The following is an 11,795-nucleotide window of genomic DNA, read 5'->3' as shown; positions in this document are numbered from 1 at the left end:
CAATTTTTTTTTCTCCATTGCACAGAAGAGAGAGTGCGCGCAAGTGAGGAGCTGTTCGTGGTGCTGAAAACGCAGGGGACGTCAAAGCAGCTGCAGCAGCAACAACCAATGACATACAGTTTGAGCTGTGGATGATGGGCTCTGTCAGAGTTACAGTACATGTCGTGTCATGATGTTAATGCTTTTGTTTGTTTATTTATAAACCAAACAAGTCCTTTAAAAAAAAAAAAAAAAAAAAAAAAATCATATTTGATCCCATGTACATGTTTTTAATGGCGCTTGTGTTTATTGTGAGGCAGTGGAAAAAGCTGCGGACCCGGCGGTGGTCACCGTTCTCGCGTCTGCACTGAGGAGGAGCTGTGACGCGTTAAGATCACCAATGCAAATGAAACTGACGAACCATACCCCCCTCCTCTACCCCCGCCCCCCACATTCTCTCTCTTCCCCCCTCTCTCTCTCTCTCTCACACACGCACACAAAACACAGCCTGCGCTCTTTATACCGTCGTGCCAGTCTTTCAGAGCGACGACACTGGCAGAAAGAGAGAGCGAGCTTATATAACTGCAGCTCTGGGTAAAAACGCTGAAGAACCGGGGAGGGGGGCGGGGGGGGCGACACGTTTGCCGGATAACAAGCGAGGAAAACAGGGCTCACGTTCGGCCACAACCCGAGGAGTGATCGCACGGACGCCGGGATGCGGTGCTCGCTTCTCCGCCGCTGAAGGTAAGAGCCTCCCACTCCTGCTGCCTCCTCTCTCCACTGTAAATGGTGGAGGTGAGAGTGGGGGTGTTTAAGATGGAAGACCTCGGCTTGTTGCATTATAGGTGAAGCATATGTTTAATCTCGCCGCTTTTGTTGCGCGTCTCCTTTCGACCTCGCCGTCACACCGTCGCGGGATATTTTAGTAATTCCGTGCGTAAAGATGTTTGGAGTTGAGAATAACTTGAGCACTCGGACTTGACCATTGTGCAAACTGTTGCTCCGATCCCGAGCACTATACCGCACCCTTACTTTTAGTTTTTTAAAAGGGTGAGGGAGTTGAAATGTACATTATAGTCCATTTGCCAAGACAGGCCTGATGGAAGTAGCGCTGAAGGGCAAAGACTGCGTGTGACGACCACCGACACAACAGAGGCACCAGTGGGGGGAGAGAGAGAGAGAGAGAGAGAGTGTGTGTGTGTGTGTGTGTGTGTGTGAGGCATCTAATGAAGGATGTACATATACTGTATAGACTGGTGATACATGGGAACTTGTATATTCTGGAGAAGTGCAACCAGCTGTATCAGGGTTAGACCATGACATTAAAGAAGACAGGCAAAGACACAGCTACACTTTGCTGCCCCTCTGTCAGGCTCCTATGTCTCACTGATCATCAGGAAGCTATACACCCTAATTATTCTGAAATCCTTGCATGTTTTTTTTTTTTAGTATTTCATCCACCACACACCCATCTCTGCACAGATGAATCTCCATGCTGCTGCTACGATAATCCCCCCCCCCCCCCATTTCATAAGCAGCCCTAATGCGATCCCCAGACAATTTGTTTTATCACATCATGTCATTTCGGTGCGATAAGTGAGATTCAAATTGTGAAGCTGTGAGATATTGCCAGTGTTGAATCAAATATTATCCAACAGTGCAGGAATTAGGCCCAAACGAAATCTGAGAAGTGGGGGGGGGGGCTATTTTCTCCTTTTTTATTCAGTTTTTTTTTAATAAAAGTTAAGGTCATTTATTAATTTGGAAAACATAATCGCATCCCAGTGTATGAACAGGAGTTGCTGAACACAAACTCCAGGCAGTGGTTTGAATTAAAACACATGGTACAGATGAAAGCAGTGAAGCAGAACCACTCGAAAGACAAACACACAAGCTCGTATATGAACATGAGCTGTGCATCTAATATGCCAGGCATTTATATTACTCTCTTTCCGAGTATTAGTGTGATTTAAATCCAGCTATTGTTGTCTCTCTCTGATTTTGTGCTTCAGCTTTTCCTCACGGATCATCCTGACGCCAGTGACCACAGAACTGGACACTCCACCCCCTCTCTGTTCTAACATATTCATCCTTTCTCTGCTGCTATTGGTCACGTGGCAATGAAGGATCAAGACTTAGAGTCTACATTATTATCAGACGCTGCCAGACTTCACAAAAACCATGTTGTAAGTAGGTTACGTGTCCATCTCCTTGCTCCTAATCCATATGAAAAGGCCTTCCACTGAGGTCAGCGAGCGCACACAGCGTGGGGAATGATGGTGGCGCCGCTCTACAGGCTGCAATGTCTCTTGAAGCGTGCCCAGGTGCTGCTGCTCTGCCTGGGCATCGCTTATCTGATGGCGGGCAGCATCCTGCTCCTGCAGCGCTCCAGCATCAGACTCACCCAGCCACACCTCGCCGGCAGCCTGCCGCCCATGCTGTCCCTCTCCGCGCCTCCCACGGCCCTCAGGACCGCAGGGCTGGCCGTGAGGGCGCGCTCCAGATGGGCCACCATTCAGTCCATCTCCGGAGGCGGAGCCAAGGCAGGGCGACAATGGCCCGCTTCCCGGAGCCCGGGGGTCCAACACTTGCATCGCCGCTGGTTTCACAGTCTACTGCCAGAGAGTCCAGAGCAGAGAGTCTCCCTCCACAGGAGCAGCAGGCACAAGGGTAAATATTTATACAGATGAGCTTTTGCTGTTCTGTGAATACATTATGTCTATATATTGTTTTGTATGACATGATACATATCCCACACAGGAGTGACGATATAATATATTGGGATTGATACTATTAGCAAGGTGCTATATTGTGCTTAAAGGGCCACCTCACCCAAAAAATATACTAATCCAGAGATAAATGTGTTATTTGATCATCAGACAGTGAATCTGAGATACGTGTCTCATTCCCACAACGACATTGACAAAAGTCGACGTCAAAGTCACTTCCTTCAAAGAAAATAAAAGCCCTACTCTGCTCTTGCTGTGTTTCTGTCAAGTTTTATGAGTAAAAAGTAATAGAATGTGAATTAAACAAACACGTCGGCGTCATAATGATGATAAAGTTTAACAAACGTATTAGAGCACCTGTCACAAAAACAAGAAAACGTTAATATTTTAGAAATTGTTATGTTAATGTTATTTATTTCACCCTTTTTATACCCAACATTTGAGTCAGAAATGAATCAAGCATTAACATTCAACCACCAAAACTAATGTTTCTATTCAGGAATACAAGTAAATAACTATAATTATGACGTCTTAATAAGGAAATAATAATGTGCATTATAATTTTTAAAAATATCATTTTTGCTTAAAGATCTTCTATAAACTGGTGTATAACTGTTGATTTCGATTATTATCAATTATGCTAATTTAAGGCAGCTGGTGGTGGTCTAATCCATTTTTTAAACACAGTACAAACAGTGTAAATCTTTGTTTATCTAGTGAGAGGAAGCAGAAATGGTTAAAAGGACCAAAGCCTGCTCCAAATTGTGGTCAGTAACCAAAACACGACACTAAACCATTTAGAAACCACTTTGAAGAATATTTCCATATCCGATACAGTATCACGCCACGAAATCTCACAATGTTTTAGTGTAGCGATGTTTCCTTACGCCCCTTTTATTTAATTTTTTACACGTAAAACAAATGTTCAGTATGTTTAGTCCTGCGCTCTCGACTCTCAATTATTCAGGGCTGTGGTTTCATAAGCACTGCTGGAGCTTCCCTGACAAACAGCCAGCCAGCAGGCAAAACAAAGCACAGCCACAAGTGTTAACGTAACATGTGACCACTGGGCACCGAGTGTCCTAATTACATTAATTAGAGTCGGAGTTAGGTGGTAACAACATGGATGTGATAGTTAAATGGGCACTAGGGCTTAGCAATTACTTTTACTTACTAATTGAAACAATGCAGTGTGCACATAGGAAATGCTGCTTTTCAGTCTTTCTGTTTTGTTATTGTTAGACGACAAATTAACCCTTCGAACACTGAGCATTTCAGCTGCTTTTTTTTTTCCATGACTATGTTAAAACATACAGTATATACAGAGGCTATAAGAATATTGTAATAAGAGAGTATCTTATATGCTTTTTTCAGCACAAAAAATGCAACTATATAAACTCACCTGAGCAAAATGTACACAAAATGTGCACAAAGATTGTATTGAATTTCTGAAATTTGGAAATATGTCACAGTTCAGTTTGCTCGGCTCGTTTTAATGAACAGAAATAAAGTTCACAAAATCAGTTTTGTGACTTCTGCACAATTATCTGTACTTTATATCGCAACAAAAAATTGCGATACAAAATGAATCATAACTGTCAATCAACAACAACATTTTTTTTTTTTTAAAGCCGGAATATGTGACTTATGTGACCACACCCCCCAGGATGTCCATATAAGGAGTTGTGTATTAATGCCACGGCAATTTACAATGGGTGCAGGTGCAATATACATGTTGTTCATGAGGTTCTGTAGATGATATACTGCAAATCAAATCAATTCCCAAATATTCAGGCCGACTGGGCGATAAACCAAACTATTATTCAAAAACTGCACAAAAACAAACAAAATTCCGATAATCTGAACGAGATCTGAACAGCAACTAACGTGGCTTTGCTTATAATGAACTGCCTCGGTGTGTCTGCAGCCAAGGTTGGGCACCTGTCTTGCCATTAAACTGCAGCAGATATCACTGCAGAGTCAATGAAACCGCTCTCACCGCTGACACTATCCTGCCGTCTCTGTAACAGACCTGTGGAAGCCGATCTGCGAGACAGAAATATCCCGCTGAAGATGTGAGGCTGTGGCTCTCCGGGTTAATAATATATGAAGAAGCAAATATGCAAAGTTTATTTTCTATTCTGTGTTTTTTGCTCGAAAAAATAGGCCTGGAGGTGAGGTAACACAGCAGCACATTCACATCAGGGTTTTATCCTACTTTTACAAACCAACGAGCATGACCTTAGCATATTCAGAGGGGCTTCATTACACATTTATATGACATTTTACGAGTGAGTGCTTCAGATTTTGCAGGTGAGGGAGAGAGCGCTCGCTGATCCTCTCAAAACCAGGGAGTTAAAAAAAGAGGGTAGACAAAGAAGAAGTTTCTAGAAAATAAATTATCATGAAGATAGAAATAATACAATCGCTGATGTGAATTCTCCGTTCAAGAGCATGACTTGAGTGCGTGGCAATTTCCCCGGAGACGTACTTAGTTGTTTAACGGAGCCTGTTCTTTTGCTATTTTGTTGAAATAATAAATACAGTGGAATCACCTTCAGTGGGACATTTGTTCTAACAGCTCGTTTTTTTTTTTTTGAAAAGCATCCTATAAGAGCTCTTAATCCCTTTTTTAAACAGACACTACATAACCACTCAGTCACTAAGCAGGGTAATAAAGATGAAAAATGTTGGAGCCAGGAATGGGATCAGTTTCAGTCGCAGCCATCTGGCAAAGGTTCCTGTCGAAAAGTATTAGCCAAGACACCGAATTAAAACTCCCAGCTCTGTTGAGTCACGTGTACCGGAGAAAGAAATTAAGGTTTTCAGAGAAAAGAAACATTTTTTGATGTCATTCGTGAAGCTTTTCAATTTCACTTGGTTCCTCGTTTGAAGTTTTTATGCTCCAATAAGATAAAGATGAGAATCATCACATCAAATCATCTCAGAATAGAGAATAATTATATTTCCCCCCCGAAATGTCAAACCATTATTTTAGTTCCAATTCACTAAATGACTCAATCTATTGGCCACAGCCTCTCAAACTTGAGCGTATTCCTCTTCCCATTCGGCGATTTACGTAATTGTAAAATGAACTGCCTTGTGTTTTGGATGAATGAGTTTAATGAAACTATCTTTGGCTGCAGCCACAGTTTCAATGTCACACTAATGTCACATATTTCACTCTTTTCTGGGAAAAAAAAGCTCTTTCTCACTTGGTGGAACAAAGGTGGAGCGATGGGGAGAAAACGGGACAATCAGGACAACATAATGGCACCGCAGTCGTGAAACAGCGCTAATTAATCCGACACAACGTCGCCTCTGAGTGGAGTCCAACAGAAACCAGATGTTTGAGGCAGATACACTTTTAAAAACATGTCCCACATTTTACTGTGTAAAAATAAACTGAGCTAATAAATTTATGGCAACGACGTTTCTAAATTACCTTTACGCAATAGTTAATTTGGCTGATGCAAATTTTATGTAGCATCACGTTACATGGATAGATTTTAGTCATCTTCACTGGCCTTGTAATATCTTGGCGTTGTCTACGGTTTGTCATTAAATCTTCATTTTTCTTGATCTTCAGTCCGTCTTTAGTCACAGATTTATCTCTTACACAGAGGGTCAGTAACTTTACGTCCTTGCCATTTTAAAATGTTATAATAAAGGATGCATAATCATTTGTGTCGGTTGCAGTAAGTAAGTTATATTACAGGCGTTGTGTGCAGGTGATTTGATCGTGCGGATGACCCACGGTTGTTGCTGTTTTAGCAGCAGTTTGGTGTCTGTATGGTTGCACTAACGCCTTCCTCTGGATTTAATCATTACTTATTTTCTGTCCTTTCTCTCAGTCTTAATTCTAACTGACACATGATGGATCTTGTATAGTAAATACTCAGTATCAAGCTGCGGTGTTTCCCCCGTGGCTTCCTCCTAACAGGATAAAAAATGATTAATTTCGTGTGATTTTATGGCACACAAATGTTTCAATTAGGGTGGATCTGATGTGGCTCAACATTTTATTCAGAGCTGAACAACCATCGATAAGTCTGCTACTTTTTAGACTAAACAAAATTTGCAACACTTAAACGCTGCCTTTTTGGTCTTGAGTCAAATGTGCCCCTCTGACAAAAACACAACTACAACTAGTTCACACCACAGCTCCGTCATCACAGCAGAGGTCGTATGTGACCCCGAGCCAACTAAATCACATACAGAGCATTTAAATACAAGCACCATGGCTTGAACTCAACTAGTGTTAAAATCAAGGCTGAACAATCAATCGAAATTTAATCTACTACTGCGCTTTTCAAATTCGCAGGAGGTGCAATATTTCTTAAAGTGTCAAATTACCACTTTAGATTAAATATTGTCCTGATCTATACACATCTTATTCTACAGACTGAAGAGACTTCACACATTTGCACAAATATATACACAGTAATCGTTTGAAATATGTTACTCAAATGAAAATGAGAATAACGATGTCAAAATTACCTCTCATATCGTGAATCAGTCAAAATAACCGCAATTCAAGTTGCAGTTCTTGTCAAGAGACAGTGCCAATGTTTTTGTTGCAACATCACAGTCTAATGGCGCTATTCCACTCGGCTCGACTCAACTCTACACACGGCTGCATGAAACTGCCGTGACTTTGTTTATGCGACACACACAAACTAGTGACTTGTAAAGCAGTTGTTTTCAGTGTAACTGAATGATTAGAATCCTTTAATTAAAAAGATTTGTTCAGTACTTCCTGCATGACCAGGGTTTGTGTTGCGGATCGCAGGCTTTTCGGCAGTGCGGTCGCTAAAAATAATGAGATTTTAGACATTTCCTTCCAATGACGGCACTCTGACCAATCAGTGGCCCGGCAGTCTGACAACGTCACGCATAGTATCGGCTCAGCACGCTTGGAACCTCGCCAGAGCAGGTACTAAAAGAAAGTACCAGGTAGAGCTGAAACGATTAATCGCTTAATCGATTATTAATCGATTACTAAATTAATCGACAACTATTTTGATAATCGATTAATCGGTTTGAAGCTTTTTTTCATGATTAAAACAAGATTTCTGATTGTTTAAGCTTCTTCAATATGAATATTATGAATAATATCTTCATTTCTTTGCTCTGGATAACAAATTAATCATTAAAAGTCAATAATTTTGGTTTGTGGACAAAACAAGACATTTGAGAACATCATCATTTCCAGGTTTGACGAAAGATCGATCGACATTTTTTATGGTTTTCTGATATTTTATGGACCGAACGATTCATCGATTAATCGAGAAAATAATCGACAGATTAATCGATTATGAACGGAACGAGGCAAGTCGTGCTAGTGGGAAAGTGCCATCTGTGTACGTCATGTACACAACACCTTCTCAGAGGAAGCAGCTCCTCGATTAGGACACAGCACATCAACCTTTCTCGGCCCATTTTTAATGGACACACACACACAACCACATACAGAGTGAATATCACGACTGTGGCAGTGACACATGTCCTCATGCCCTCTCCATCATTAGACTCCTCCATCCACTCCTGTGAGGAAGAATGAGCTCCAGCACAGTCATATGTCTCAGTGTTAAAGAACGCCACAGTGTCAAACCTTAGTACACTCATTTCTACCACGCATGGGAATTCAAGCTCCTTCCCTCCATTAACACTCAGCCGCAACTGCCTGGAGCTTCTCTTTCACTTTGATTAAAGCAATGACCTGCCTTGCTCCGTAAAGGGGGGGAGGGGATCTGTGTCAGTGATGCCTCTTGAGAGGCTACAGATTTGACAGTGCTGACCTCTCGCAGCGTTCGGGCAGAGCCCGCCGACGCTCTCCGGCATCAGTCGGGCTGGATGAGCTTCACGGGACAAAGCAGACTCATGGAATCGTGAATTCAATATGTTGATGCTTGACCTGTTACATGTTTGTGAGCATTTGCTGACACAGCTTTTCAGTCTCTAATGACCCCCTTTAAATCCTCTCTTTGACCTGTTGGTATCGGTCTATTTTTAAAGCTTTTTAAGCGTTTTGAACACGCGGTGTCCTTGAGACCTTCAAAAACATCGATGACTGCAAATGTATCCCAGCGTTTTTGGGAAATAAACCTCAGAGAGCAGACTGACATATTAGCCGCGGACACTTCATCATGAGCAAAAACATTAACAATGAAAAATGCGGCTTTACAGTGCGACCTAAAAATATTCCAGTCACAGACCCGGGGACCAAAGATGTAAATGAAGACAGCATACAAAAGAAATGCATATGCTCCTCTCCATACAGATATTTATAAAGGGTATAAAGGAGACTTTTATGTGACAGCTGAGCAGGCTTTGATGTGGCAGAGTGGCAAAGAGCAGGATAACATCAAACACTGAATTTAGGCGACATTCTACATGGGAGCCTTAATCTTGTCAGCCCATCGTAGTCTATTACAGTCTATTAATCATAACATGATTTCTTATTCTTGTGCAGGTAAATAGATTCACAGGAATAAAAACAATCTATGTTGAATGATAAATTAGGAAACCGCTCGTGTAATTAATGAGGTACATTTACTTACAACACATTCTGGTGCGTGTAGTCATGTAAATTGAGAAAGTGATGATGTAAAGGCACCGCCTTGACCCTGCTGGAGGACGATGTTTTATGTCCACAGGTAGTTAACGTAGAAAACCACAAGAAATGCGACGGTCAAATGAGAATAGGAGGAAAAGTAAGACCTGGTTGAAGACGCAAATTTCTTCTTCTTTCCCACGCAACACTACAATGTGCATTCATCGTACGGCAGTTAGCATGTAAATAGCAATAAATATTTGAAGCAAACTATTACAACCTAGCATACAACTTCAATGGGATCACCTGAAAGATTGAGTGAAACAGGGAGTAAAAAGTAAAAAGATACAAAAAGTAACCACCATAAATGACACTGTCACATGCAGAGACCCCCGGTGTTGTTGTTTTCTTCTTCCTCCGACATTTTTGTTTCTGTCGCGCATGTCCCGTCACATTTCATGCAGGGATGAACAACCACTGTTGTTCTGCCAGTTAGAGGCAGAACAACAGTGCAGCACCAGGGATTGGTGTTAATTGAATCTTCTGGGTTTAGCCAGATTCACAAATCCAAACATACCTGCTAATTTGTGAGTGTGAAAGAAGAAGAAAGAAGATTCTCAATTTAACATGTGTAACAAAAAACACATTTCTTCTGTTTTTTATTACAGTCAACCATTTCTATTTGAGAAAAATGTAAACAATCTAACTTGAAGGAATACTTGCATTTAGCTTTGTGTTACTAGAATAGAGGTAGTATTTTTGAAAAAATAATACCCCTATTCTAGTAATACAAAGCTAAATGCAAATCGGTGAAGTATTCCTTTAAAGAGCAAACCTGTATTATTTGGTGTGACCATGTAATGGCGCCACAACCAATAACTACTTCCATTTTTGATCAATCCTCAAGTATTCTCATCGACAACTAATCATTCACAGCCGTAAAAAACAAATGAAGCAATCTCTCACACGTCAGACATATTTTCAAACTGACTGCATTCTCTCTTTTTGTATGACACACGCAGGAACCTACATGGGTTGCTTTCTGCACAATGCCAGTGATCGAGCCCTGGGAGGAACCATGCTCTATGACCTGCGCAAAATGACCAGTTCTCTGTGTCAGGACACCTGCTCAGAAAGGTAATGCGTTTGTGGCATGTCTCTGTGAAGGGACCACAGAAGGCCTGCTGTTTGAGTAAATGCTTTGGATCTTGGTCTCCTCCATGAATGCCTCCTGTGTTTGGAGGCAGTGGAGAGCCAGGTGGCTGGGTGACAGTAAAAGATGAGGGGGAGTGAGAAAGGGGAGAGTGAGTGAGGAGCAGGCCCGGACAGAAGGCTTGATCTGTTGCAGAAGAAGGAAGGAGGGAGAGGTGGGTTTGTGTGTGTCAGAAAGCCTAATGAGCTGACTACAGCAGTTGCTGAATAAATCAGTGGCTAAATGTGTGCTTCCCTGTGGCTGCGGTGTGATAATCTCTTATTGGGTCAGTGTGAGCTGAGTTAGCAGCATTGACGTGACCCCTTAAACCTGCCAGATGTGGACAGACTGGCGGGTGGGCGGGTGGGTGGGGGACTTTTGAGCGCAAACTCATCCACTTGAATTATTGTATGTTAGCGGCGAAAAGAAAGCAGTGTAGCCCCCACTGAAGCAGCGCAGCAGAGCACATATGGACGCAGTCAGACTGAGAGTCGGTGCTCACATCTCAAGCCCACTGAGCATTAACCTCCCACATACCCAACCCCCGCCCATCCACATGAAAATCAACCGTGCTCGTTACCTGAGCGGGCCAATTACAGCGATGAGAAAAAGTTAAAAGTCAAGGCAATTTACGAGGAAGCTTCAAAAGGACATATATGAAAAGGTCAATTTTGATGAGGTCTCTATCTCTTCCCGGAGAGGCAGGGGAAGAGAGGGATGAGTCACAACAGCTTTGATATGTAAAGTACAGATCAGAGGTGACTGCAGTTCAGCTGGGAAAAGGCATTACATGGTCAGATGAGTGCAGGGGGTAAAGTACTGACAAATATCACAGGGAGACGGAGCATTCTGTTGATTAAATGCCTGGAAGTTTGAGCTAATTGATAAAAATTGAAATGTTAACTGATGTCCTAAGGGATGGTTTAGCCTGAGGCAATAGCTTCAGGTTATGGACTGCCCATGGCTACATCAATAACAGTGTGTGTGTGTGTGTGTGTGTGTGTTAGTGGTTACCAGTTTGCAGGTCTGGAGTTTGGAGCTGAATGCCACTGCGGGAATCGCATCAGTAGTGCGCGGGCTCCCGAGGAGGATTGTAGTCTGGTGTGTCGGGGTGAGAGAGGGTCACCGTGTGGCGGTGTGGGTCGACTCTCCATTTACAAGGTGGAGGAGCAGCTGCCAGGTCACAGAAAATGTAAGTCAACCTCCCCTAGGGGAAGAAATGAGATTGTTTTTCTCTGGAGAAATAACTTCAATGCTCTGTGCCTCTTAAAAAAGTAACAAGTCTGCATCGCTTATAAGATCCACAACTCACATAAAGATCACCTGTCAAACCAAAATC

General features: G+C 42.3%; 1 protein-coding gene and 1 long non-coding RNA gene across 2 annotated transcripts in view; one reads left to right on the top strand and one right to left on the bottom strand.

The window, feature by feature from the left end:
- The first annotated feature begins 470 nt into the window (after nucleotides 1-470).
- wscd1b (WSC domain containing 1b) overlaps nucleotides 471-11,795 on the top strand; it is a 17,790-nt gene continuing 6,465 nt past the window's right edge. The window contains exons 1-4 of the mRNA XM_058628218.1: nucleotides 471-723; nucleotides 1,992-2,649; nucleotides 10,287-10,401; nucleotides 11,464-11,648. Of these exons, the coding sequence (XP_058484201.1) occupies nucleotides 2,253-2,649; nucleotides 10,287-10,401; nucleotides 11,464-11,648 (697 nt within the window). The 5' untranslated portion in view covers nucleotides 471-723; nucleotides 1,992-2,252. The remainder of the gene's footprint in view (nucleotides 724-1,991; nucleotides 2,650-10,286; nucleotides 10,402-11,463; nucleotides 11,649-11,795) is intronic.
- LOC131458896 (uncharacterized) overlaps nucleotides 11,462-11,795 on the bottom strand; it is a 21,241-nt gene continuing 20,907 nt past the window's right edge. The window contains exon 3 of the long non-coding RNA XR_009240150.1: nucleotides 11,462-11,663. This is a non-coding gene — a long non-coding RNA (uncharacterized LOC131458896). The remainder of the gene's footprint in view (nucleotides 11,664-11,795) is intronic.

This window comes from Solea solea, chromosome 4 (genome assembly GCF_958295425.1).
Source record: "Solea solea chromosome 4, fSolSol10.1, whole genome shotgun sequence".
Taxonomy (NCBI): Eukaryota; Metazoa; Chordata; class Actinopteri; order Pleuronectiformes; family Soleidae; genus Solea; species Solea solea.
The sequence above is the reverse complement of the archived record's forward strand: the minus strand, read 5'-3'. Positions and strand labels throughout refer to the sequence as shown.